The sequence below is a fragment of the Lipophrys pholis genome, assembly GCF_963383615.2.
Source record: "Lipophrys pholis genome assembly, chromosome: 1".
NCBI classification, from domain to species: Eukaryota; Metazoa; Chordata; class Actinopteri; order Blenniiformes; family Blenniidae; genus Lipophrys; species Lipophrys pholis.
In genome coordinates, this window is record NC_137635.1 from 37,848,025 (window position 1) to 37,876,013 (window position 27,989).

Below are 27,989 nucleotides of genomic sequence, written 5' to 3' on the forward strand. Positions count from 1 at the left end.
CTTAACCCCAATGAATGACCTGCCATATTTCTTTAATCTATGGAAGACTCTATAAGTTTTTAATTAATAGTGTAATATCCCAATATGACATAAAGAAGGTGTCGTATCGCCATTGTTTTTATATCATTAATTGAAATAGGTGATTAACGACCATAATAAATGTAACTGTTTGAATCCTAATAAAAGACACTTTTGAAATTGTTTATTCATTAATCATTAAGGCAGTCACTCACTAACAGGGCTTAACACTGCAGTTGAATGGTTTGCTGGCATCACTCAACACCTGAATCTAATGTCAGCCACACAGTAATGTTGAACAACAGAAAAAGAGTACAGAAAAGTTTACATTTTAAATATTACTTTTGAGTTGAGATTTGTTGTTGTAGTAGTAGTAGTAAAAGTTTATTCGCTCAACCAAATACAAAATGCAGCAACAGAAAATGCAACAATAAAAAGAAAGGGAAAACAAACAGAGAAAGACTGAAGGGTTTAGGGTGAAGTTTAACTTATATTGCCAACCCCTGTACATAATAAACATAAAGCTTCTGTAACTGGTGTGACAGAAACCAAAACAACAACAAAAACTTGCATTTTCTTTGCCATTCCAAAATTATAGAAGGAAAACTGTCCTCTAAGGGAACATAGTTGCTTTTAATCTTGTCCATTCTGAGCTCAATATTTTTCAAGAGTGGTGAGCTTTAATCGCCTTTTAAATATTTTGAGGGTTTCTGGATATGAGGTGGAAGGTTATGATGATGCGCCTTATACATAAGAGCTTGTGTATTAAGGTTGACAATGTTGTGTATTTTTAGTGTCTTGGATATGGCAAAGAGAGGATTTGTTGGAGCATAATAATCCATTTGATTTATGATTCAAATAGCCTTTTTCTGCAGTAAAAAAATTGGTTCAATGTTTGATTTATAATTATTTCCCCATAATTCCACCCCATAGTTCATATAGGGAAGAATGAGGGAGTTATATATTAAATTGAGTGAATCTTTATTTATTAGCAATCTGATTTTGCACATAATGCCGATATTTTGAGCTAATTTTGTCTTCAGAATATTTATATGTGGCTTCCAGTTGAGCTTTTCATCAAAAGTGATTCCTAAGAATTGATTTTCCTGCACTTGTTGAATTTGTACACTGTTAATTATAAAATTGCTTTGACTGTTAGTATCCCTGTTTCCAAATATCCATGGATCCAAAAATCCACGTTTAGTCTTTGTCAAGTTCATTGAAAGTTTGTTATTATCAAACCAGCTTTTTAATACTGTGAGCTCTTTTTCTACAGTGTCTATGAGCATATGCAGGTCTTTTCCGGAGCAATAGAAACTGGTATCATCTGCATATAATATACAACTATCTTTTTCCATTATATTACATACATCGTTTATATACATAATAAATCATTTGGGCTCCAATATAGAGCCTTGTGGAACTCCATGTGTGATGATCTCTTTATTGGAGTCGACATTAATGTGCACATACTGGTTCCTATTGCTGATGTAGCTTTCCAGCCAAGTGTAATTAGTACCCTGACACCATACCTCTGAAGCTTTTTTAACAGTAGTGTGTGGTGTATTGTGTCAAAAGCTTTGCTTAAGTCAATGAAGACACCCACCGTATATTCTCTGTGGCCTATTGCTGTTGCAATATCCTCAGCAAGAGCCAAGGCTGCCATCAGAGTGGATCTGTTTGATCGAAAGCCGTACTGATTGTCACTCAGCAGGTTACATTTTTCAAGAAAATTATCAAGTCAGGTTACAAACAGTTTTACAAAAATTTTTGAAAATTGTGGAAGCAGGAAAATGGGTCTATAATTAGAGAAAAGATGCCTGTTACCACTTCTGTAAACAGGGATTACTTTTGCCTTTTTCATTTTAGATGGAAAAATACCGTTGAGAAGTGATTGGTTACAAATATATGTAAAGGGTATTACTATGTGGTTAATGATTTCCTTTACCATCATCATATCTAAATTACAGCAGTCTGTAGCACCGAGAAGACGATCAAACTTGACTATCGAGAGGAAGTAAAAGTCGTAACAAGGTTTCCGTAGGTGAACCTGCGGAAGGATCATTATCATTGTCTTAGTTCTTGAGCTGTGACATTTTATTTAAAGGCACATTTTATGTGATCTGAGGTGAACGGTTTCAGCCCAGACTGATCAGATTTACAAGGATTTTGTATGTATAAGTTACTATAGCCTACACATAGCAACATTCTCAATGGATTTTTATGAACAATTAAATCAACTTTGAAAACAGTTTTGTATAAAAAAAAAAGTTCATATAGCCTAATTACTTTGTTTCTTGCAAAACCTGTGAAAACAAATGTTTAATTCCCGTTATGATTTCTTTGACTCGAAAATATAGTGATTTTTTGGGGGGACAAAACATTAAACATTGTTGTTTATTATTTCTCTTCAGGGGTACTCAATGTATTTCAACCATGTTCAACCATTTGGTTATTTCAATGGTAAGGCTCGTTTTGAAGAGAGTGAGATCAATTTAACCAGTATGTGCACCTCAAATAGTCTGAGTCTGATTCTAAAAATCTGTCTAAGTAGTTCTATTTTATGTCCATACTCCTGGTGTAATTTAAAGATGACAAGTCAGGTACAAAAACTTTTAATCTTGGCAGGAGCGGTTTAATAAAAACCACAGTCCAAAAAACATGCACTGGGGGTCCCTGAGCAAGACTCTCGGCCCCTCCAGATCTCCAGGACACATTTGTAAGAGATTATTAATCTTAATGTGGTTCTCCTGGCTCAATAAAAAAATAAATAAAATAAAAATGAATTAGTCCAGATGTTTTAAACATGTCTAATTTTAAAGAACACAGTTCTCTTAGAAGAGTCCTGGTAAGGTGAGAAAAAGTCAGCGGCCACATACTGCCCAGTTTCACCTTGAGTTGGCAGGACAGTTGAAATAGTGTCATAACCTTTAAATGTAAACTTGTTGTTTTGTTTTTTTGTGTCACATAGATGATGAAAATGTCTGCATTTTCACAGAACCCAAAAATTACTATTTCAAATTATGACAATCTCAACTATTTTAATGATACCTTCTGGTGCAAAATATAGTGAAATTACCCAAAAGCTTCTCCTTCAGCTGTTATTGCTGTTTTACACTCACCCTGACAGCATGGCTTTGAGGCTCGTTTGTTCGCTTCATGGCAGCATCACAAATATCTCAGCTTGGGTCTCAGTGTTGTGTTGTGTCTGCCACTCTTAGGAAATTTGTTTAAAAAGCTCAATGGTGCTTTGGGGGAGTCTATTGCAGGCCAGCTTTGTCCCACGGGCCTTAAGTTTGACACCCCTGGTTTAAACAGTCCTGTAATACGCCAGATGTCCGGGTTTGACTTTGTATTGTATTGTTTGTCTGCTTTTGAGAGTATTTGTCTGGTCTGAATACTTCATGTATTTAATAAACATAACAGAAGTTAAGTTTTTTTTTTGTCAAATTACACAATACTTTACGTAACATGCATTGACGACAAGTTTGTCCAACATGTTTAATTCATAGGAGACTTAATAATAACAATAATAACAACAACAATAATAACAACAACAACAATAATAATAATAATAATAATAATAATAATAATAATAATAATAATAATAATAATAATAATAATAATAATAATAATAGGATAATTTTGGGAAACTTAATTATGAACTCTGATACGCTCTATAGAGCATTTCCCTAATTTCTACACTGGGTGGCGCTGCCGGATTTCCCCCCAAAATCCACGAACTCACGCGAAGGTTTTGATCAACTGTATTTACTGTCTCCTGAAGCGGACTGTTCGTCTGCCAGCGGGTTCCGCTCATTATCCACTTTAATAAAAGTCACTTCTGCCGGCGTGGATCTTTCCCGCTGATGATCAAGATGTGCGGTGCGGTGCGTGCGGGCGCTGGGGAGCCGCGTCCAGCGGCGCGGTGCCGCCTGCCTGAGAGGATCCATCACAGAAACAAACCGCCCCCTCCCACTCCGAGTGCCCCCGCTTCAGATGCAACTCAAAATACATAAAGCCTCCATGTTTGCACGGGGAATGTCGGGCCAGCAGATATGAGTCGATTGCCTGAAAGTGTGAGCCAACTCCGCCGCTGAAACTCCTCCCGTGTGGTCGCTACATGTTTTTGGACGGGAACGATCCTCCTCCTCCGACGGGGCTTCCTTGTGTTTTTGTTGCAGATTTACGGCCTCACGTTCTCGGCTAACCCGCTAACGCAGGCTACGTGCTAACTTCACATAGTTGGCAATTCGACGCGCCCCGTGTTTCTTTGTGGACATTTTTTTATTTCGTAATTTTTAACGTTGCCGGTGTTGCCCGCTAGAATTGGCGATGGTCTTTTGCGAAAAGCCATAAATGACAGGCATCCCCCGGCTTCCTTTCTTCACCGCGCTCGCTGGCTGGCTCCCGCCGCCGCCTCGACCCGCCGCCGCGGACGGCTTCCTGGCTTTGTGGGCTTGAGACGGCTAGCTCGTAGCGGCTAGCGAGCGTGCTAGTAAACATAACATTGTGGGGCGAAAGCAGGAATAACCACTCGCCCAAATGGACCACATGTCCATAATAACCCAAGTCTCCAATCCCAAGGAGGAGGAAGTAATATCCTTCAACCAGGAAAAAGGTGAGGAAAAGTCAATAAACAGTGTGCAACTAATGCTAATGTGGCTAACTACTTTTCTCTCCTGACGGCAGCGCTCCTTGGCGCTTCGCGAGCTGTGGTGGGAGTTGAGGACACTGGTTGATTTACACGTCAAAACATGAAAACAGGACTGTCGCTGGTTCAATAAAAAATTAAAAAAAAACCTTCAGTCGGCAACAAGTTTAGTAGAAGAGGGGGCCCCGTGGTGGGATTTTATTTAACCAGCCGAAGGGTTGTTTGCTCCGTGTTCAGTGTGGTATTGAGTCCATTAATATTAACACATTTATAACGAACGCCAGCTACAAGTCAAGGACATACATCTCTTCATATTAACATTGGACAGTTTTATTTATTGTTTTCTTATAACGCTACAAAAGGACGTGGTCACTCGTGTTGTGAATCAAAGTTTGTGCTGTTAGAAGTTGTGCTGGACAGGAGAGCTATGCAAACAGCTCTGTCACCATCTCGAAGGAGACAAGATATTTACATTTTTGACAGTTTAACTTCCTTTGGTTGTGTTGTAAACACTGAAGCTGTCTCACATCTGATCTGTCCGCCATGTGTCTCAAATTGACAGCCTTGATGTTCCCCTGATCTCATCCGTGTAACACAAAGTTTATCATGGCGAAACTGTAAGCACACTGGCATGAAAACGGACTAATTTAAAACTGTTGTCGTTTGCACAGACTTTGCACAAGTTTTGATTAGACCTTAATGTGTGGTGTTGGGCTACACTATAAAGTTTAAAGTTGGTATTGCTCAGCATTTTTCTTGAGGCCTGTTTGTATTTTAGTACATTATTTGTTCAATAGGATGGACTTCATCCTGTCAGAACTGATATTAATACAAACTTGTGCAAAAAGTGAAGAGAAGTAAAAAAAAAAAAATAATCTAAATATTGACCAAACAAGTCAATATCCTGCTTGAGTCAGACCATGTCGTAGTTCTGATAGCCTTTGCCCTTTACTCTTTATTTGCTTCAGCATGATCTGGAGCTCATCTCTTGTCTTTTAAACCACTTCTGCTCACGACCATTGACTCTCATTCCTGGGGTTCTTTGGCGCTTTTGGTCTCATCCCAAAGCTCACCTGTCAGACCTTTAGTAATGTGAGAACTTCAGTCTTTCAAACACAACAATGCCTTTTCCTCTGGGGCTACAAAGCGATCCGTCAGGAACTACTATGGATTCTGTGTGACTCCAACACGTGTGGGCGTCATGGGAGATTACTGTTGCAGGTATGTGGGAGTGAGTGAAGATTATCGCAGCAGATGAGGTGGATCTAGTCGGTATGAATATATGTCAGTGATAAAAGACTGCAAACAGCTTCACAGTATGTATCTATACATGTGTCTGCATTGTTTTCCATCGGTGTGATCGGGAAGTATTGTGAAAGGCATGTTTACATGTGTGCTCAGAGGTGGTTTGAGTACTGTTGACATCCTTCATCACTGGAGTGGTTAGCAGAGAGGAAGTTTATTGAACGGTGAACACTAAGTTAATATATATATTTTATTCCAGTGAAATAATTAGACGTTTGTTTTTATGTGAATAAATGTGTTTTTAGGCCCTTTACTCATGTCGGTGGGAATAAATGTACCAATATTTTGGGTTTATGTGCATTTAATTTACTTGTCCATAGGCTGTTTTATGTGTATAATTAACTCTTGGTATTCAAATAGTTTTGGTTTCATTGTGCAGCACTTTGTGTCATCGATTCATGTCAATTGTTTTCTGTCATAATTGTGAAGTATGCAATGGTATTTACTGCACTCAAAGTATTCAGTCAAATCTGTAGTGGATTATGAGCCACAAAAGCACACACAGTCAAGAAAAGACAATTTCTTGTTTTTTTTGGACTGCTTCTTAAAATAAAACCTATACTTGGCCCGTGTTAGAGTTTAGGAGGATGCAGCTGACAGGACAAAAGCTAAGCTGTGATGTTGGTGTTTGTTTCCTACCTTGTTCATTTTTTTTCCCCCTTAAGTATGAGTCATGCCTCTTCCCTCGGGGCCAAAGCAAATATTACCATCATTATAGGAACAGCATGGCTATTTCCTTTCGCCCATGTCCTTCCAGCGTTTTTAAAACACCACTGTTTTGAGTGCGAGGAGTCCACCGGAGTGACATGGACATGACTTTGAGAAGAGATCTTGAGTGGGATCTCTTTTATTTAGCCAGTATAATGCTCATGCAGATCTGTCACTATCGGCTTATGCAGCTGTCACCTCAGCTCGCCTTTCTAAGTGTAGTACATTGTCAGTCTGTGATTCCACTGCTTCTTATCAATTGTAAATCACTTAGCGTGTAGCCCGTCCCACCAGCTGCCCTGGAGGAATTTAATAGGTTGTCTTGCATTTCTCAAACAGGCTCCAAACTGTCTGGACAGAAACTGACCACCTTTGCTCTCAGTGTTCCTCCGCTGGCTGTCTTTCAACATGCGCCCGCCTTTTGCGCTGGTTTGGCCGTGGAGCAGCAGCAGCCTATATTTAGACGTGCTGCCCTGTTGGCTGCTGACCTCGGGGCCAAGTGTGACTACTTTTTAGAGATGACAATAATAATTCACTTCATTCTTACACACACACACACACTAGACTTGCGTTTAACAGCACAACACTGGATTGATCGGAATTTAGCTTCTTTTTAATGGTCACTAATTCACCACTTGTGACTGTGGTGCCTTTAATGATTAGAAAATGGTTACAAAAATGTGTCAAGTGATCAAATAAACCCAACAAGCAATGCTTTTTTCCAAAGTTCTATATTTTAATGTTTTTTTTTTCCCATTATTATCTGTAATAGTTCAGTATAAGTGTAGTTTTGTGAAATCTCTTTTAGTTTAGTTCCTGGTCTGTAACTTCTTCCAAACATTAAAACGTTGAATTAAGAAGTCCATTTAAATATATTCAAACATTTCTCATGTTTAACTTGATGATTTTCCTCAGAAAATAAAATGTTTACTGTGAAAGAGTTACAACATTTACATTGTTCACCCATAATCGCCTAAGTTTAGTGGTTTTGATGAGAATTTGCATGAGAATGAGCATTTCGGAAGCAGTAAATTATCTTTGATCACCAGATGTTTGTTTACATTTAGTTTCTATTAACTTCTGGAGCTTCTGTTCTTCATGATGTGCAATTTTATAAAACTATTTTCATCCTATCAGTGTAACACTGTTTTAAAACAATGTCTAAATCCTTTGGTCCTCTGCCACACTTTCCATGACTTCACACAACTTTTATTAGCATTGTATCAATGTTTATTTTGATGGCACTGTTCTCTTCATTGTGCGTGCTTAGTAGAATTTTAGTAGATGGTACAGTAAAGAGGCAGCTGATGAGTTTATACCTTGAAAATACAGACTCGTTGCACATTTGCACATATAAAGTTTCGACCAAGTATAAAGGGATGAGATTGCATTTCTGTGCTTACAACAGGCCGTATCGAGGTGATTACCTGGCCCTTTGTGCTGGATTCACTCTGAGCCAATCTTACCTTTTACACACTCGTATTAGTTTGGGACACAAAATGAACTGACTTTCTCAGACTTGGAGGCAGGTGGCTGATTGTCGTTACTTGGACAAATCCACACTGCAAACTGCTGACTTAGTGTTTGTGTGAGTGGACAGCCAAGTGTTGGATATGAAGGAGCAATCTGTACCGTTTCTGACTTATTCTTAATTCCTTTTCTAATTCTTATTAAAGTAATTAAACCCTGACGTGTCGCATGAGATGGGCTTAGATAGAGCTATTTTGGACTTCCAAATGCATAAAGTGAGAACACATTTTCATCAGTGGATTCATTCCATATGTCTATTATAGGTAAGGGATACGTTTAAAAAACAGATTCTGTAGTCCTGCCAATTTTCTGTGGGTCTTTGTGGAGGGATCAATATCCCAGCTGTATGTGGTGATGAGTCAGAGGAAGCTGATGACTGCCTCACTGTCCCACTTTCACAGGCGCTGCACTGAAATGAAAAGACAAAGTCTGTTATAATAAAAAGAAAAAGTTATGTGGGGCTGGTTGTGTTATTTTTGGATTTAAACACAACTGTTGGGCCAGCATGATCATCTTGGTGGGTGGCTCACCGACTAAAACAACAGCGACTTATGTCTGATTTTTAGAGCTCCTGTCTGAAAGAATGATACAATTCCATGTTGGGGATATGTCCAAATACTTAAGCTTGAGCTTATTGTCCTCTGCAAACACAGGCCTGCATCTAGAGATTCACATGCTTCAGTTTCAGAATAGCAACAGAGTTTTTTATATTTTTATTAATTTTTTTTATGCTGTTTCCTCGTTGATGGATGCATATTGTACTTAGCGCGTCTTGCAGCGAATACACTTATGCCACTGATAATATATATCCTAAATACCCAGCACAGTGTGCCCTTGCTTTAAAGTCTGTAATTAACGTTACTAGAAGGCAGAGATGGAGGGAAATGACGTGGAGATCGAGGTGGCCAGACGGTGTTTCATGTAGCAGTGACGTGTCCTCACTTTGTCACTGCCATGTGCATTAGTATTTTTAATCTATCCGCTTCAAACCTACTGTCTGGTAATAACATGCTCTACATCGGAATCGCACAATAAGCTGTTGTGGCTGCATTTGTGGTCTTAAGATAGTTTGGAAAACGTATTTAATGTATGACTTCACAAAGCTGGAGCAGCGTAGAAGTTATTTTGGTTTGGAAGAATGTTTTTGCACGGCTGGTTGTGTTGTGTACAAACTTATTTTCTCCAGGCTTTGTGTTTCCGATGTCAAATGTCTGGCTGAGGTCTGCAAGTGGCACAATGTGGAAATGCCAAAAGACATGACATAATGCTATGTGCGTTTCACTAGGCTTCAATTGCAAACGGCATTCAGGAGGGGTGAGCAGGGGGGACTAATGGGTGGAGAGGAATGCAGCCTTGTATAGGCTCTGCGGGGTCTGAGGGCCTCCCACCTCCCTCTCCTCCTCTCTGCATGTCCAGGCTGCTTCAGTCACTCACCTGCCAGCTGAAACGTGGGAGGGAAACGTAGGCCGCCTTTCAAAATGGAGGCTCCTGGGCCAATCGGGTGGTGGGAGCCACAAAAGCATTATAAAAAAAAAAGTGCAGGGAGGAGCATGCAGCTTCCAACTTGTCACTATTAATAAAAGCTCAGTGTCTGATTTAGGCCTTGCTCCGTAATACTGGAATGAAAGGCGATTTGCAATCGGAGCGCAGCATGCTCTGGACTGTCACTGAGTGTGACTGATGCAGACGCCCGGCCAGCCACGTTATTTTCTGATCAGTGGTTCTGCCAGTGCGACTCAACAAAACCAACACTAATGCCATTTAATCACATTGTCATTGCGATTCAGTGTCGCTCACACTACTGTGGCCACTCGGGAAAACTGTGATGAACACATAATGCTGTTTTCACACTTAATAAAGCTGCATCCTTGGCATTGAAATGGCAAACTGCAAACGCTTTCAAGCTGCAGCCTGCAACATTTTTTTCTGTGGCACAACATCAATTTGCATATTCACTTGTTCACCCTCCAATTCTTCCACCCCCTCTTGTTGTTTTGACAGCGTCCCAGTCAAACAGCAGCATAAAGAAGCAGAGGAGCCGGAGCATCTTCAGCACATTTTTCTGCTGCTTCCGCAACTACAATGTCGAGCCGCCAGCCGCCAACACAAACACCAGCTCCATCCCCCCACCTGTTGAGGAGAACGGATCGCCTCCCAAGGTGAGCTGCTCCTCGTTTAAGCACATGCCAGATATTAGTCCGCAACTGTTTTTCATCTTTTGTTGACTGTCTGTTTGCGTGAATAGTATTTTATCTTTGTGTACCTTTTGTTGTTCTTGCTCTCTCTTTTTTTTTTTTTGTTGTTGTTCTTATTTCTTCCCTTCACCGTATTTGTGTGTGCGTGTCTGTCTCTCTTGTGTTTTAGTGTGACCAGGTCGAGGTCATCCCTGTCCCTAGTGTATGTATCGCCTTTTTTTTTTTTCTTTTCTTTTCTTTTGCATGCAGGCTGAGTGGGATGGTGCTGGCACATCCTGTCTGTGTGGGTTCCAGCGCTTCTCTCCTCAGAGAGCTCTAGCTCTGCTACTGTGCTGCGGGTTCATTTTCAGTCCATCGTAGCGCTGCCAATATGGAAGGTGCATGTGCACCAATGGGTTTAATTGAGGTCTCAGTGCTTGATCCGCCTGATTGACACTTTAGTGGTTTGTATGCTTTCTAAGATACTGTGACACTAACGGTCCTGACATTTATTCTGATAACTCCTATCTGTTGCTTTGGGAGCTTCTCTGCAAAAGGTAAACGCACCTCTTTTGCTATTGGCCTTTGCAGTGGATTAATTCTGAGAGTGAAGTAAATGCCAACCGAGTCTGTGGGTTTGCATTTTCCGCTAAGGGCTAATACTAATTGATCCTACTGCTTGAAATACTTAGAAGAGGTCCGACTCTCATTGGCCTGCGCCACAAGTTTGTCAAATTAGTCGCTCAACTCTACAGTCCATCCCGTTGAGTAGACCACCACTTCACTTCATTCCATCACGTACACACACAGACACACACTATGAAGGGGTTTATGATGCTGGCACTGCTCTGTGGAAGCAGCAGCTAATCATTGCATGGCTTTTGTCTTAATGAATTTATCAGCTACATTTCATCTTTGCCAAGCTGACAAATATTTAGCAGGATGGGATTATTTTTTTTTGCTGCTACAGGGGAGCATCCACTAATTTCAGAGGTGCTGTTTGAAGCTATAGACTCATTTAATGCATCATTCTATACGTAGCCTGATGAAAATGCTTCTTTAAAACATGGTTTTGACCTTTTTTCTTTTGGGCACAGACTACACTCGCACTGTCTTAATATCACCATCCCTTTTGCATACTGTCACTCTTACTCACAATATCTGACATTATGTGTGTTTCCCCTCCACAGCCTCCAGCCAAATACCTCCTACCAGAGGTGAAAATATCTGACTATGGCAAAAAGTGTGTGGTGATTGACTTGGACGAAACGCTAGTCCACAGTTCATTTAAGGTATGATGAGGCTTGAACTTAAACTAGCTTTCACTTTTCATATTGTCTTCCAAGTGTGTACTGCAGGAAAGAGGCCTCCAGTGCTTTTAGTATTAGCAGTATTAGTATCTTTGAACCATCCTCATTTCTTTGTTTTATAGTCAAATGATGCAATCTGTCCAATCGGATACAAAATTGAAGTAGGCAGTCTCGGCTTTACTTTTATTGTATCGTCATGATATCATTATGTGTAAACAAAGCAGCAAGTGAGCAAAGCTCAATGTTGCTCTCCTGCCTGTATGTTTAGTGCAGGATTGTTATCACACAGTGTCCACTAGCTGCCGTAAAAACTATTTTTTTGTAATTTTAAAAAGCCTCACCACATGTTAAGATGTTTCCAAAACACTCTCATATTATTTGTTACAGTCTGGTCTTGAATGTTTCATTGAGGTGAAGGTTTCTGCACAATGTACAGTATGAGGGCCTTGTTTTTCACAAGCTGGATTAATTACTTTCCCCTTTATGAAAAAGTTTTGGGATTCAGAGTATAGCTTTACTGTTACAAGCGGGTCCTCTGCTGGTCAATTTAGATATTACACCAACACTTTAGATGCCACTAACAAAGTTCTGTGTTTTCCTCCTCTCAGCCCATCAGTAATGCCGACTTCATTGTCCCAGTGGAGATCGACGGTACCGTTCATCAGGTATTGTACAAAACTTATCAAAATACATTTTAAATTGAAGTTAACCATTTTTATTTCCTGTGGGATTTCCAGCACGTGAAGTAGAATGGCTGTTACCCAGTTCAAGTAATCCAGGATAGGCTATGTATATCCTGGTTGGCCTATTCATGATTACTTGCTCTTGGTGGCATCCACTGATCAAAAAGAGAGAGTTACTTTTTTGAAGTAAATATATCAACATGTGTCCATAAAGTGTTGTTGTATAGCAGGTGTTGCATTATGAACCCATAATCGGAACAGTCATTTTGCCAGTATGTAACACACACTCACGATAGCTTGCCAGGCTGGAGCAAAAAACAGATGTTTCACTACACCGTTAAAATGCTCACTATAGGTTGTGTGATTTTTCCCGTAACGTTCAGTGGCTGTACGATCTGCTCACAAGACATGCGACTCTCTTTGATATTCTGTCTGACCATTTCTCTTGGCCACACGGCATCAGAAATGAAGACGGGCGTCCACAACATGCATTCTCACCATTTTCTTGGTTACCATGGTGACCCATCTTGGTCAGTTTCATGTGATTGGTTGTTTGAAAAAAAAAAAAAGATGACACTGATGCTGCAATGACAAGCGCCTATAATGCGTTGCCTTCTCTGCACTCGCACCGTATGTATTTATTTTAGTTTTTTTTTAACCTGCTCTAAAGTCTGTGGTTTGTTTTTCAGGTGTACGTTCTGAAAAGACCCCATGTGGACGAATTCCTGCAAAAGATGGGAGAGCTGTTTGAATGTGTGCTCTTCACCGCCAGTCTTGCCAAGGTGTGTTGAGAAGTGAACACGCCTTCTGTCATTTCTGACGTCTGTTTGGTTACAAGCTGGTGACTACTGTGTGATCCAAACCATTAATTTCTGAGTGATCTTCATCTTCTGAATTTTCACCCTCCCTCTGCTTCACTTTCCATTTGTCTTTTCTATATTTTAGCCAGAAATGCATGGGTAAGTTAATGAATGAGACGCAGACAAGTTTTACCTGAGGATGAAGTCCTGCTCATGCTGAATTAGAAGCTATTAGTTGATTGTTCTTTCTTGTGTCAAAGCGTAGTGTGGCCTGAATCGTATTCCTTGGACATTGTGCTGTAATAATAGTGTAGCAAGGAGTTTGTAGTTGAACCGTTTCAAAAAAATCTATTTGCGACACAGTATGTCCTTGCAATGTGCGTCACTGAAATTGCTTCATTATATGCATTCTTGTATGTGGCATCATCATGTTTATGTTTACCGCAGTCTGACACTTGTCTGTTTGGCCTCGGCAGTACGCGGACCCGGTGGCAGACCTGCTGGACCAGTGGGGCGTGTTTCGAGCCCGGCTCTTCAGAGAATCCTGCGTTTTTCACAGAGGCAACTATGTTAAAGACCTCAGCCGGCTGGGACGAGAGCTTAGTAATGTCATCATCGTTGACAATTCACCCGCCTCTTATATTTTCCATCCAGAGAATGCTGTAAGTTCCGAAGCTTTTAAATGTTCCTATTAAGACGGGGGCCATCGGCTTCATGTAGTTTTTTTTATGGTCTGTCATGTTTGATTTGTTGTTTTTATCCTTTGAATCAAATGAGACTGGATTGTGTAACATTTCACCTGCTGATTACTTTTTAGACCTTGAGCTGGTAGATGTGTCTAAAGCTGTTGTCCAATAGCTAATGCTACTTTAAAAAATCAATGACAGAGAAACTGGCATTTTAATTGTCCTGTACTCAATAAAGTGAACGGTTTTCACATCTTTGAGGTTTGATGTCGGGCCGTTTTGTCTTGGTTTATGTTTTTATTATACCAGCTTACATGATTCAGCACAATGCTCTGCTCAACCGTTTACATGCCCATAAAACCAGCGGGCCACAATAAGTAACTTCTATCAAGTCAATTGCAGATCTATCCCCCAATCAATATTTCACTTGTTGCAGCTGCAGTTTGAACACGGTGCTAATTGTGGTGTAAAGGGAGAGTTAACGGTTGTTGGTTTCGTGTGTGCAGGTCCCTGTTCAGTCCTGGTTTGATGACATGAACGACACGGAGCTCCTCGACCTGCTGCCGTTCTTTGAGGGACTCAGCAAAGAGGAGGAGGTTTACGAAGTGCTGCAGAACCTGAGGAGCAGGTAGCAGGACACCCCACAGCGCCGCCCGTGCTCTCCATCCTCCTCTCAGTCGGCCTCTTTTTACAACCACATTTCTCAGACTCAGGCAGATCCTCTCAGCCGCGCTCCTCCCGCGTCTGCCCCAAGGTGACGCCGTGGAGTCTCACTGTGGAAACCTTCGTATTACCCGTCTCTGCTCTCATCTCCTGGTGACTGGCTGCCTTCCGAGTGCCATTCGAAACTCAAAAACACTTAAAATCCCAGGAGCACTGTGTCTAAATAGAATTTTTTTTTTTTTAAAAAAAGCACCAGACAGTGTAACGAGCATCCTAAGTTGATGATATCGTGGACAAAAAAATACTAAGAGGATTGAACTCTGGTCTTTATTTTCAAATCAACAATGTTTTACTATTTGGTGAAGTGTTTATTTTAAAAACAAAAAAAAGGAAAAAAAAGAAAAAAATTGTCTGCGGTTTTTTTTTTTTGGTGGTACCACACAAAAGTCTGAGAAGCTCCTGTCCTCATATTGTTGCTATGCAGGCACTTTCTGGTAGTAGAAAGGACTGTGATTCTCTTTTCTTACTGAATGAAGTGCCTTGTGTGAATGTTGTTTATATGGGGAAATATTTTGTACATGGCATATTTCCCAAGTACTTCACACACGATATGCTTTAAAGTGGACACAGAAGTATCTTTATACACAAAGTTTTACTTCACCTTTTTTGATGAAACGCTGGGCAATTGTCTCATAGTATTTTTTTTTTTTTCCCCCTCCCAATATGGTCGTGCCATTATATAGATGTGACTTTTGTTTTTGATTTTTTTTTTTTTTTCTGCTTACATTATATGTAGAACTAGTTCATTTGTTGTAGGCAATGGAGGAAGTTTGCAGCTGTGAACTTCGTGTCCCAACCTGCAAGTAAAGTTGTTTGTTTGATATTTTCTGAGCTCGGATAGAATTGTGCCATTTATTTTCCTGTTTGTATGCATTACTCACCTTATTTCTCTTTATTTGCCAAATAAGGAAATTATTTTTTTAACAGGCTTCATATCTTCACCAGGGGTTGAGCTTCAGCTGTTAAACCATTAGTTGTAATTATAGCATTATAGACTTTATTCTTTTGATGGGTAGCTGTCAAAATCATTTCTATGTTTATATATTTGTTATGTCTTGCTCATCAGATGGTTACCTTTTAGCGCTTGTTTTTTTTTTTTTTTTGTCTTTTCTGGTTTTGAGTGATGCAGCTTCACCCTGAAGGGGTGATCTCTCCAAAATTGTACACATCTGCAAAGTGTGCGTTCCAATAATTTCAAGCGGTCTGGGATCTTGGAGTGAATTGACGGAGTGCCATGTTAGTATTTTTCATGACATCAGCGTCTTGAGGGACGAGAGTCTGGCGTCAGGAGTCTGGACAGTGTTTGAAACGAGCGGCGCTCGCCTCCACGTGTACTCATGACGATAGTTTGGTTGGACCGGCTTAACTGCAACCCAGTCCAGTGTTGAAGACCAGCAGTGACTGCGTGTGGTGTTTATCCTCCCAGAGTCCTATTTTTCTTTTTTCTTCTTTTTTTTTAAACTGCTCTTCACCTCAGTGCCTACGTTTTTTGAGAGGAGCCCAACAAACCAAATGCTGCAACGTTCGCTACCATGGCAATAACCTGATTGAGAGGGCGGGGTTGTCCATCCCAGCTGTTTGGTTGCAGGCGTCGTGAGCACTTGACATCCTCAGCCTGTGGAGGTTTATTAAGAGTAAGGCTGGTCTTGTTATCGCAGGTCTTCTTTCAAACATTTCCACGTCGTTTGGTCATTTTTTTAAGAGTGAAATTAACATAGTTTCATTTTCAGTTTTAAATGTGGCTTGGTGTATTTCAACTCTTGTTGCGGTGACGGTAAAGAGGAAAGAGAAGGCCGCCTGCTAAGCCTAGAGATCGGTGCTCCGTCTCGGCTCATCCAAACAGCCCTCCGACGGTCAGGGTCCAGCTCTAAATGAAACACTACGGGGGCAAGAGGACTGTGGGGGAACTTCACCGTGGCATTGATGCCTTACTGCCCGAGGAGGCACAAAGCAATGCTCCATTGATTCCAAGGCTGCATCTTCATGTTTATAGTTTAAAAACGGCTCGACCACGTGTGGTTCAGGTAAAGTAATGATGTGAGGATCAGATCAAGCTCCGAGGTTCCATCCACAAATCCTATGCCCCAACAGAACTCGTTGTGTTATCTTGGTTGGTTTACGCGTTGAGGCGTCGCATTTGAGACTACTTCCGAATTTCCAGCATTTAATTTTCCAGATGAAAACCTGCTGCTTATTCAGATGTAGCGGTTGACATTGTTTTATCACGTCACCTGTGTTGGTAGCGAGTGCTCGGCTCACGATGGTTCCGGTGCAATGTCCTTTTTATAAGAAGCGTTTGGTCGACTCTTCTCAACCTTTCAGTGATTACCTTCTCTCTGAAAATGTTTGTACCATTGTGATATTTTTCTACGTGCATCTTGTCAGTATTTGGTTGGAAACATTACATATTGTACCCAGCTTTCTGTTCCTCTCAGATCTTCTGTCTTGCCTTTTTCGGTAAGAAATCTCAGTCAGGTCTCTTCTTCCCCTTTCAGGGGACAAAGGTGTGTGTGTGTGTGTGTCTCTGTGTGTGTGTGTGTGTGTGTGTGTGTGTGTGTGTGTCTGTGTTTTAGAGGCATCTCGTCTGTGCTTCCTTGCAGGTTTCCTTTGTGCATCACCTCAGTCATAATCACATTGATCATTTTGTTTTAGTTTAACACCAAAGTTCTCAAACACTTGAGTTTCTGTTACTGTGCTTTTTTTTTTTTCTTTCTTTCTTTTTCCTAACACTTATTGGTTCCTGGCTTACTTTGTTGGCAGCGTGTTGTCATCCTGAGAATCGGTTTTCTTTTTTTTTTTTCCTTAATAAAAAAGTGTCATTGGAACCATTTTGTCATGTCTTTTGTTATTTGGTGACATCTAATATGCTACATGAAATAAAGCCAAAGATTACTTTTAAACTGATGTGACTGAGGTTTCCATTGTCAAGTCTTTTTCCAGACATGCCACAATAAAGCACATTTTATGGAGGAATGTTGATTGTCTTGTCAGCTGATTAATAGGAGTGGTTTTATAAGTGAAACAAGGTGCATGAGATTATTACAGTGAGCCGTCTGTGGCCACTTCCCTCTGAAAAATATCCAAGTGTTTGGATCTGTGGCCAGAGTTTCATTGATCAGTGGAAAAGGCTTAAACCAAATAATTTACTAGGAAAGTTCAAATACTATAAGTATGCAGTATTAACATTTTCTTTCCAAGTATGTAATTTACTCTTTGCATAGTGTAAAATATATTCAAATACATAATGTATTCTTTTCTTAAACTTAAGACACCTACAATTGAGACTGATAACCATTTGATTTGAATTTTGTTGCCACTACATTTGATTGCAAAACAAATTGCAGCTATGAAATTTCGAAGAATGATTTACAGACATTTCCTTGTCGATGCCGAGTATATTTGCTTGTATTTGAGTAACATTTAAGCAATTTAACTGTAAACGTACAAGAACAAATGTGTGGTATTCGACCTGTGGATTGTAAAGCCAATAAGTCTTTTGTAAATTAGTCATGTTTCCTAAATTAATTTAAAACCGAGCTCCGCTATTGTTCAGCCGCAAGCTGAGAGCTCTACAATTATCAGTTTTGTTGGGTGTGTCTTTCCCGAAGTTCACAGATAATTTATCTTCGTCTCAGGAGAGGCGGGAACCAAAGCAACATTTCTGCTGGTGTTATTCCTGTGAGATAATGTGCGTCATTAAAGTGTTGTTAACTTTATACACTGCAGACTGGCATCATGCTGCTCGCTTCTTTTATCACAAAACAGGTTAAAAGTTATGTGCTTAAATGCCATCAAGTTTAAATAATGTTGCATTTGTACTTGAAAAGCTGGAGAATTATCAAAACAAAGGGCCAAACTGCTTTAGAAGAATAGAATTAATTACAACTGACTGAGCAACTATTCCTCTCCTGCAAACATGTCAGTACAATGAAGGAATTATTTATAATTACTTAATTTCTGACAATATCCCTTTAAATCAGTGGTTGGCAACTAGTTTTCCCCAAAGAGTCACATGATAGATCAGCAAAACTATAGAGGGCCGAGACATGAGTTGACTTGAGTTTTGCTCAATAAGAATCTTCTCTTTTTACAAACTGTTTTTCTTTCTCAGCCTTTGTCTGGAAATCCAGATTATATTTTTCTACATTTCAAGTTCAGTAAATGAGAACTATATTCTTAGCTAGTCACAACCAATAATGTAGTAATGTCCATTAATGTGAGGAATGTGACCATTTTAGATATAATAAAACCAATAATTACAGCAAATTTCATTTGATTCAGGAGGATGCAGTGGCCAAGCTGAATTGAAGGGTTCCATATGGCCCACGAGCCTTATGTTACCCCAGGTCTGCTTTAAATCCTCCACACTGGTCTTTAAAATAAAATAACAAACAAACACATATCCTAATGTAAACTGATACAATAATGTTCAATGAAAGGGACTGACACGGTGTTTGTGTTGAGCATGTTTAGCATCTTTATCTTGATTTAAGAATAAAGAAGTCATAAAGTTACATGAAAAATAGTAGTACTTGATCAAAAAGTCTTCAAAAAGCACAGTTTTTGTATTGGCTTACGTCTCTCTTAAATGCATTAAGTGGTCATTTCATTTAAAAGATTTAAACAGACATTACATTGAACTGAACATTGGGGACAGGAAGTCCTAAAAATTCAATGCCATTGCAAACTTAAAATAGTTTACCATCAGTGCAACAGGTAAAAATGTTTAGAAATTTGTGCTACAATTCCTGTGGATCATTAAAAAGTGTAAAGGTTCTTTTTTTTGTTTTTTTTCCCCCACACAGTTACCCACTCCCAGTACAACAAAATGCGTGTTGCATGAGGGGACAGTCAAAAAGAACATCTATCCCATGAGTGTTTTGTGGTCTTCATCTCCTATTTCACAGCCGATTCAAGAACTACTGGAATTAAGCCAATAAGTTAATCATGAAGTCAAACTAAACTACAGAAAACAATAAAACAAAAATCGGATAAAACAGGATCGAGTAAAAAATAAAGCAAAATAAAATAGGTATCTAGTGTCCTGCAGAGATTTGATGAGGCGTTACTCAGCATCCATGACCATGACATGGACAAAGAGTCCAGCTGAGGGGATAAGGTCTCCGTTCTTGTTGAGCAGAGGCACGTGTCTGTATCCTGCACGGGGAGCACAAAGTGGTCGCAGTCAGTGATCAGACAATATTAGGAGGTCCTTGTGCAGCATGTAAATGGAGTTCTATTAACTCGGGTACATCGGGGATAGGCCCCATCTCTGTTTTGCAAGTGTGAAAACAAATTACTCTCAGTGGTTTTACAGCGAGGAGGGGAAGAAAGAAGCAAAGAAACTTAGTCAGACTCCGTCATCGGTTGCAGAGCTCACCCATTTGAATGCTATCGAGGGGAAGCGTGTACTGCCCAACAAACTCATTGTCCGACGTGGAGTCGTGGTCTTCAACGACAAAGCGGACCAGAGCGAGTTCTGGCACATACACGTCAAACTGGAAGTTTTCATTCCACTCCGGGTTGAAGCCTGAAACATAACATTAAACAACATGTGACAAATCTGTACCAATTACATTTCACATAAACACATTTCATGTTCAAGGGGAAAATACACTGAAGCAAAACGCAGCTACATAAAGATGTGTTCAGCAAATTAAACCACAACTGCAGAGAGCAGACATAAGCGGCGTTAAGAATGCTAAATACCGTTGTTCTCAATAGCGTTGGTCTCCTTCTCAGCAACGTCAGCCTGCACGCCATAGATTTCCACTTTAACCATCGGGTCCACAATGGAGGATTTTTTCTTGTTGACTTTGGGGAGCTGCTGGCCAGATATGACCTGGAGACAAGTACAGATGCACCATGACACAAAGCATGGCGCTGGAGCCGGTACTCTATATTCTATAATGGAGTATTCACACTGAAAATCTCACCATGATATGTAATGTCTTGGGCTTCAGCCAGTCACCTCGAGTCAGCGTGATGGGGTCAAACTCGGAGGATAGGTCCCTCATGTAGGATGGTTTCAGGATGTAACCGCTCTTTCCGTTGACCAGAAACCTGCCCTGGTTCACGTCCATCTCCGAGCAAGTGGTCTGAAAGTTCAGGGCAACTGAAAAATAATGAAAAGGATGCCGAGGTAAAATCGCTGAAATTTAAGCGTCCGTCTTAGCTAAACTGTCCACATAATCTCTTGGTCGTTCTGGATCTAGGAGTTTCTGATCCCCTCGTATGTACCGATTTGGCAGCCAGCGTTCCACAGCGGCACTGGATTGTAGTTGGAGGAGTCGGCCCTCGTCCCTGCTGGATAGATGCGGCTCAATTTCTCCACATTATGGTGGATGTAGGCATTTGCTGCAGGAGAAACGGCGAGAGACATTCACTGAACAGGCCTTCCTTGAATGCACTGCTTTTATCAATTACGTAAAAGTATAGCAAACACAAGGTCCACTGGATGTCCTCACCTGACTCCTCGGACAGCCCCATGGCTTTGTGCTCCTTGAAGGACGACATCTCGTAGAAACCCAGGTTTTTGCTGGCATCCTCAAAGCCGTGGAAGTGGACACTCTTGCAGTAGATCACCATGTCGGACAGCTCTTTGGCCAGTTTCAGCTTTTTCTTTTTACATGTCAAACAATGAATTGGTGAATAACTTTGTTTTCACAATCAGCTGATTTAAAGGAAACGGGCGATAGTAAACACAGGATGTCAGATGCTGGAACTTCCATCTGTCTACAGCAGCTCCATGTGAGTACGGTGTAAACGGTTGTAAAGGAAACAGACTGTAATGTATTAACTTTAAACACCCCCCCCCCAGTCCATGCCTACCTTGTTCTTCTGCTGTTCTTCATTCTCGGCTTCATCATTTGACTCTTCTTCCTCGGTTACATCTGTATCTTCAGCTGCTGCGGTGTCCTGCACAAAGCTGGCCTCCAGTTTGTTTAGTCTCTTCCCTTTGATCAGGAACGTCCCCTTTAGCTCCTGCAATGAAGAGCATGAACAAGCATTTGCAGCACCGTGTACGACCGTCTCCCATCGACCCATGAATGTTCTCAACTTTAACGAGGACGTAACGGAGCGAACAACAACCTCAGGAGATGGGAAGTTTGTAGGCATGCCTTCGCCCAGGGGAGAGGTGATAAGCGCACTCCCCAGGATGGACTTCATATGATGGGCCATGACCGTCTGCTGCTCCACAGAGCAGTGGTTCTCCAGGGAGAGGATAACTGGGTAATCGGATGTCTGGGGGGGAAAACAAGAAACACACACAAACAAAAATAATTATAGAATGTTATTGTTTAAGGATACGCTGATAATATAAGCTAATAGGTATTAGAACGCCAAATGCACCTTGAAGGCATATTCCTTGATGGCTTGAATTGCGTCTTTGAAGAGGATCTTGGAGGTGAGTGTGTGACCGTGGTAGATTACTGGCTCGTCATCCGATCCGTCCCAGCAGTCCAGCTCCACACAGCGGCAGCCCTTCAGCAGAGCCCTGGGGATCAGAGCAGACATGAGTCAACCTATAAACACAAACATGCTGCTGCCTGACAGGCCTGAGCTCCGGGAGGAAATCTACAGGTTTAGTTACAATTACCAACATCTTTTATATGAATATTCAAGTCGTGATAAGTTAGTAGATAAGTGAACAAAAGAGATCACTGTTACACAGACTAAAAGGTCTGATTCAATGGCCGCGTTTCTGGAAATAATCTTTGACCCAACGCCTCCATATTTCTCATTTGGATTAAGAAAAGGGACGTGGAGGTCTCAGTTTGAAATGAGTGGTTTTAAAAAATTTTTAGTAAACAAATTCATAGTTTTCATTTTAAAGCACATTTAAAACTGTATTAAGTTTGACAATATGAATACTGTCACTCTAAATGTTGTTGTCATATTGTAATGTCTTTAATCGTTAATGGCTTTTATAAAAGATTCTGCCTAATGGGCATGATGATTTAATTTTTTTAACTTGTGACTTTTTAAAAACAATATAGATAAATTCCATTGTATATATGATGTAAATGTTCTTTTAAATCGGTCAAAATCTTACACTGACCAAAATCGCACACTGCAGACGTTATGGCTTCAGGATTTCTTTAAATGGGAGGAATTTCTCACTGAATATCTGAAAAACATAAGCTCTTCTTGCTACAGACCTTTGGATCCTACTATTCTAGATTAAGATGAGACATCATCAAGGAGTACCCTATGTGTGATTGATTTGATGAATTCGACGGACTGTCCCCTTCACTAGGATTATATATATATATATGATCAAATACAATCTCATTACCTGACATAAGCCTCTGTGCTGCTGGGCCCTTTGAGCTGGTCCTCCATGAGGTAGGTGTTATGCGAGGAGGAGATGAAATAGTGGTTGAGGGGCTGGCTCATGTCTTGGGACACTTCCATGTGCTTTGGATTCAAAATCATGCTCTTTGCATTGTGCAGGTACATGAGGAAACCATCTTTGGACAGCAGCTGCTTCTCCTTGGCTGAAATGACAGAGACCAAGCAGTCGATGTGTTACTGGAGCGTCAGAATAACATTAATTACATATAATGACATTTCACTTGTTTTATATGGAAGTCCAGTGCAAAACACTTTCATATAGCGAGTGGAAAGGAAAACTTTCTGATGTTACACTTGATGTAATAGACACACTTATCTCAGTAATCGCAGCCAAACTTATTTGTCAACGCACTAGAGTCACCCTTGTAAAAGTCATTTATTTGTCCCAAGTTGTCTACAGTTTAAAAACTCACTGAGGCAACAGAAGATTCACATTTCTTTTGGAACATCGGATTAATGCTGCAAAACTTAATTTAAGATAAAAAAAAAAAAGAAAAACACCACAGAAGCTTTCTATGTCCATTAGTCCACAAAGCAAGCAGTGGCAGAGTAAAGTACAATCATTGCTCTGTGCTTTGAAGTGAATTTAATTTTCACTGTGGCAACAGAGTAAAAAAAATTTAAAAAATTGAATGTGTCAGTTCCTCAATATAAAACAATAAAATAATTACAGTGGTTATTTTCTCACTTACTGTAGCAGCATGTAGGGAACACAGTCGACAAGACAATAAATGTCAATCAGTTTAAAAGGAAGAAACAAAAGATAGGGAGGAAATCACCTGCACCGTCACATTCAACCCTCAACATCTGAAGTAAACATGGTCTCAAACGAGGTACTGACCATTTTCATCCGGCTCAAACTTCTTGATGATATTGTGTGCATCAGCAAGAGTGACTGTTTCTCTTTGCTCCTTCATCAGGAAGTCGGCCAGGTTTTGGGGGCTCATGTAGCCAGTGGTTTTAGCATACTCTCCATAAATCACATTGATTTCATCACGGTGGGTCAACAGGTCGTAAAAATGCGCGATCTCATCTCCAGACAGGAACCCAGAGTTGGATTTGTCACATTTCTGTGATGGGGAATATAAAGAATTAGCTCTGATTAGAACAGATCACAATAGTTGGATTTGTAGAAATGGTGAAAGTCATGACACTATTGGCCTGACTCCAGTCACCGGATTGATGCATCGACTTAAACGTGGTGAAGAACAACAACTAAATGTACTGCATATTTGTACATTGTACTCAAGAAAGAGACCATGTGTGCAACTTGAAACGTACCGACAGTCCAACTAGGAAACCATGGAAATATTTGATAAAAAATCCAGTCAGAAATCTGTCCTATTTTTTTCAAAGCTATTAAAAGAAACTTGTTTTGTTCAGTTTCATATTTTCCAACAAATGAGACACACAGAGAACCAAATGGCACAATACAACTTTCCATGATTTCACATTTAAAGATAAATTCACGTTGATCACATTTAGTTAAAATCATAAAAGGCAACAGTACAATTTTATGTTTTGGCGAATTTTAATGTGAAATCATTGAACTTTTACAGTCTTTAAAAGGACATGTGTAATATTAATGAACCACACAGAAGCTGAGGACCCTACCTTGAAAAGCATTTCAGCATAATCATCATCCACTTCAACGTTTATCAGACGCAGAAAGTCTTTGACCTCAGACTCGCTCAGCTTGTCGTCTTGGTTCTTGTCTGCTTTCCTCAGGCAGCTGTAGATCCAGCTGTGGAACACGTGATGTAAGGAACAGAAATACAGACATACCAGTACTTTTGTTTGTAATCGTCACCACAAATGTGTTTACACACGTTTCCATTGCAAAGTTAAAATTGTCCAGGAGGAGCTGAAGTTGTTATCATGAGATCTTTTCGGGCCGTCATAGGAAAAGGATACTGCTCCGTTTTCTGGTGGCGATTCAGGTTGGTAATGGTGGACATCATCTTCTCCAGGCTGGTGACCCACTGCTTGGCCTCCTCCTCCGAGCTGGCGATCAGGTCCAGGGTCTTGCGTTGACCTTTGAACATGATGGAGAAGCAGCGGCTCTCCACGTGCTCCTCCGTGTTCTTCTTCAAGCCTTCGGACTGACGTCCGTGTTGCACCGTTGAGATGTCATCCAGCGAAACTGGATTTTTGAACAGGTTTTTATTTAAATGGTTTTTGTACAATCACTTATTCTAAAATGTCCCTTGCATACACACATATTGTTTACACATTCTGCCTAAAAAAAGTTGCTTCTTTGTACTTTTGGCATCACAGACCTGCCAGCTTGGTAAACATTACCCTTCTGTGTCACATTACCCTGCTTCTTCTGAAGCCTACACCAAAACACAGGATGCACATTGTGTTAACAAGCAAGACACCATCACGGCACAGTTACCTAATTGGGACTAAGGCAGAAACCTGTGGATACACATCAAGGCAAAATATAACAAGATCAACTCAAGCCATCCCAATAAAACATTATCTCCACCAAACACACCCAGAACACATAACAACGATATCAGGAGCGATCCAGGTGTGTTTGATAATGCCAATAACTTTCAGACAGGAATCATGTTTTACAGCCCTGTGATCAGCCCTCCTCTTTCTATAATTCACGACTCGTAAGCGTATCTGACCTGAGAACAGATACAGATAGGTGTGTCAGTAGGTGAAATATTAAAAAGAAATCCTGACTCAACATCGAGGACAGACCAGGAGTTAAAAAGATGTGTGAGGTTTGAGGGGAAAAGAGTGTGCGAGTGGTTTTCCTGTCTCACATTCAGGTACGGTGACGGGGCAGCACTCACAGGTCTGCTTCTTCCTGAAAGTTCTCTTGGATTCACGCCACATGGTCTTGCAGTCCTCCTGAAGTTTGAAGTAGCGAGTCTTTTTCCAGGACGGCGAGCGGACCTTAAGAAGGTCTCCTCCCTGCAGGAGGAACTGGAGGGCTGGATCACCCTCCATGCCTGGGAGGCATTAAGACAGAGAGACAAAAACAAAACAACATTTTGAGATTCCAAACTACATTTTATGAATTAAGAGTGAATGCTTCCAAGTCAAGTCAAAGCAATCCTCTCAAACATTAAAAAAAAAAAAAAAAGATTACACCAACACAAAGGCAAGTCCGACCATGCACAACAACCCCACTTCGAATCCCGGCAGTGCAGCCCTACCTAGGAGATTTGCGTTCATTTGTGTCACCTTCTGGCTCCTGGCATGTTGGAGTAATTCCTGAGATCTGCTGAATTTTGGCTCTTTCTTTAGGCAGGACATGGTGACTCTGTGCCCTAACTACCAGACTGTTTACAGGCGCTGGGAGGGTGTGTCTCATCTATCTCTTATCAAAGTCCACTTCTCATGTCTGCCAGATCTCAAGGGGGTCAGCTGACACCAGAAAACTCCCACCAGTGCGGAAGAGGAAGGGGCTCAACACGTCTGCACATGTGTGCACGTGAAATCCTTTTAAAAACACCCACACCCTCAACAATGCCTTCGGAAATCATAGCCAGAGGCCAAAGAAACTATTTTGAATCTTTATAATAGTTGCTTTGTTGATGGTTGACGGTTTGCAAGCCAAATAATAATTTGATATTTACAATTTTCGTAGGAAAAGCGACAATTTATATTAAACAGGAATATCAAAATGTATCAAATAAACTACTTAAGTGTATTGCTACCTCGTTACGTTATGACTTATTTCTGCGCCAATAGGAATACATCTACCAAGGTGGTAGCAGCTGGGCAAATAGTTTATTTAGATATAAAACTGTTGCACCCTTCTAATCAAACAATCATTTTGAGATACACCGTATCGTTTGTTCTTGCACTAAATAGCTCATTAGACCGATTTAAGTGTATAATCCACATTTATGCTTTTACAGAGTCATCCTTTTGCTTTCTATTTACGGTCAAAAGTGCGTCATTTCTGTTTTAGAAAAAGCTGCCCTCAGTTGGTTTGCGGTTGATAGCGTTGGCGCGCCCTCTAGTGGTGAAACTGCAGGCGGCTGAGATTTTTAGCTCGACCAGGCTTTATTAAAAAAAACAAAAAAAAAACCGAGACCTTGAAGTAACAAGTCAACAAGCAATGCCGAGAAAAGGGAAGTGTGAGCGTTTCCACGTCTCCCAATTCCTGCTTTTGTGGTACAGAAGTAGTTTGTTCTTCGCCAATGAGCTGTGTGCAGAGTTTGTTTGGCAACTGTTTGCAGCAAGGTGAAACTGGCAGAGATGAAAAAGGAGCCACACCTTTTGGCAAGAGTGCAGTCTAAACTTAAAGTGTACACAAGTGATCGTATCTGAACCATTCGCTCTTTTTAATCGTACAAAATATTGAACAGTTCCTGGGGGAATCTTTAATTCCCAGCGTTTAAAAGTATGGAATTAAAAAGGAGCATGAAAGCCACTTCAATTATAAACAATTTAAACACTAGTTGGAGATGGGGCGACAAAGAAATACGAAAACTGTTCACACTGTGAGACTGCTTGATTATAGAAATTGTATCCTACCGTCCACTTTCTTTTCGAGCCCATTCGTTTCCATTTTCCCTCGCAGTCAGCTTCTCACTTTTACTTCATGTAAAGTTTCATGCGAAGTCGCTCCTTCTTTCCATGTACATGAGGAGATTTGTAATAAAAAATAGACCTGTTCTAGTGAAGAAGGAGACTGCGATCAGTCGTGGTGATACAGGTGGTTTCTCCTGGCTGAATGGTGTCAGCTCTCCTGCAGGCTTCAACACCGGTTTGACAACTCTGCCATTCAACACTGCTGCTGCTGCTGCTGATGTCACAACACGATGGGTTACACCTTTTTACCGGCTTTTTTTTTTTTTTTTTGTGCCAGCATGCATTGAATAGGTTTGGACTGGCCTTGAACTCAAGATTCAAAGTGTGCTCATTATTGGCAGTCACCTCCTGCACACCTGCAAGCTTCTCATGCCTTCTTTTTTTTTTTAAATCCTGTTTTCTGTACACAAAACTGAAAGACCCTCCCCAGAACCTCAGATCCGATCCTGCACTGAGAGCAAACTTTGCATGTGAGTA

The 27,989-nt window shown here is 40.6% G+C and overlaps 2 protein-coding genes across 7 annotated transcripts; one reads left to right on the forward strand and one right to left on the reverse strand.

Annotated features, from left to right (window-relative positions):
• The first annotated feature begins 3,801 nt into the window (after positions 1 to 3,801).
• On the forward strand, positions 3,802 to 14,906 carry LOC308112367 (CTD small phosphatase-like protein). 3 transcript variants are annotated; one of them, XM_080467852.1, is made up of 8 exons: positions 3,802 to 4,639; positions 10,217 to 10,374; positions 10,580 to 10,612; positions 11,580 to 11,681; positions 12,308 to 12,364; positions 13,072 to 13,164; positions 13,659 to 13,844; positions 14,375 to 14,906. In XM_080467852.1, exons 1-8 carry the CDS (start codon positions 4,564 to 4,566, stop codon positions 14,498 to 14,500), a joined length of 831 nt encoding a protein of 276 aa, XP_080323978.1. In that variant the 5' UTR covers positions 3,802 to 4,563; the 3' UTR covers positions 14,501 to 14,906. The 3 variants fall into 3 exon arrangements, with proteins under 3 accessions (XP_080323978.1, XP_080323980.1, XP_080323979.1); XM_080467853.1 differs by having other exon boundaries at positions 3,996 to 4,639; positions 10,589 to 10,612; XM_080467854.1 differs by lacking the exon at positions 10,580 to 10,612 and having other exon boundaries at positions 3,820 to 4,639.
• A 4,140-nt stretch (positions 14,907 to 19,046) lies between these two features.
• On the reverse strand, positions 19,047 to 27,984 carry LOC308112227 (1-phosphatidylinositol 4,5-bisphosphate phosphodiesterase delta-1-like). Of its 4 annotated transcripts, none has more exons than XM_080467573.1 (15): positions 27,456 to 27,984; positions 25,760 to 25,918; positions 24,864 to 25,092; positions 24,564 to 24,693; positions 23,791 to 24,019; positions 22,891 to 23,092; positions 21,945 to 22,089; positions 21,684 to 21,836; positions 21,423 to 21,575; positions 21,059 to 21,212; positions 20,832 to 20,948; positions 20,528 to 20,706; positions 20,301 to 20,433; positions 19,972 to 20,121; positions 19,047 to 19,748 (listed from the first exon to the last, which is right to left on the reverse strand). In XM_080467573.1, the coding sequence occupies exons 1-15, from the start codon at positions 27,487 to 27,489 to the stop codon at positions 19,657 to 19,659; spliced, it is 2,259 nt and encodes a 752-aa protein (XP_080323699.1). In that variant the 5' UTR covers positions 27,490 to 27,984; the 3' UTR covers positions 19,047 to 19,656. The 4 variants fall into 4 exon arrangements, with proteins under 4 accessions (XP_080323699.1, XP_080323698.1, XP_080323697.1 ...); XM_080467572.1 differs by having other exon boundaries at positions 25,730 to 25,918; positions 27,456 to 27,731; XM_080467571.1 differs by lacking the exon at positions 27,456 to 27,984 and adding an exon at positions 26,126 to 26,315.
• Positions 27,985 to 27,989: the final 5 nt, after the last annotated feature.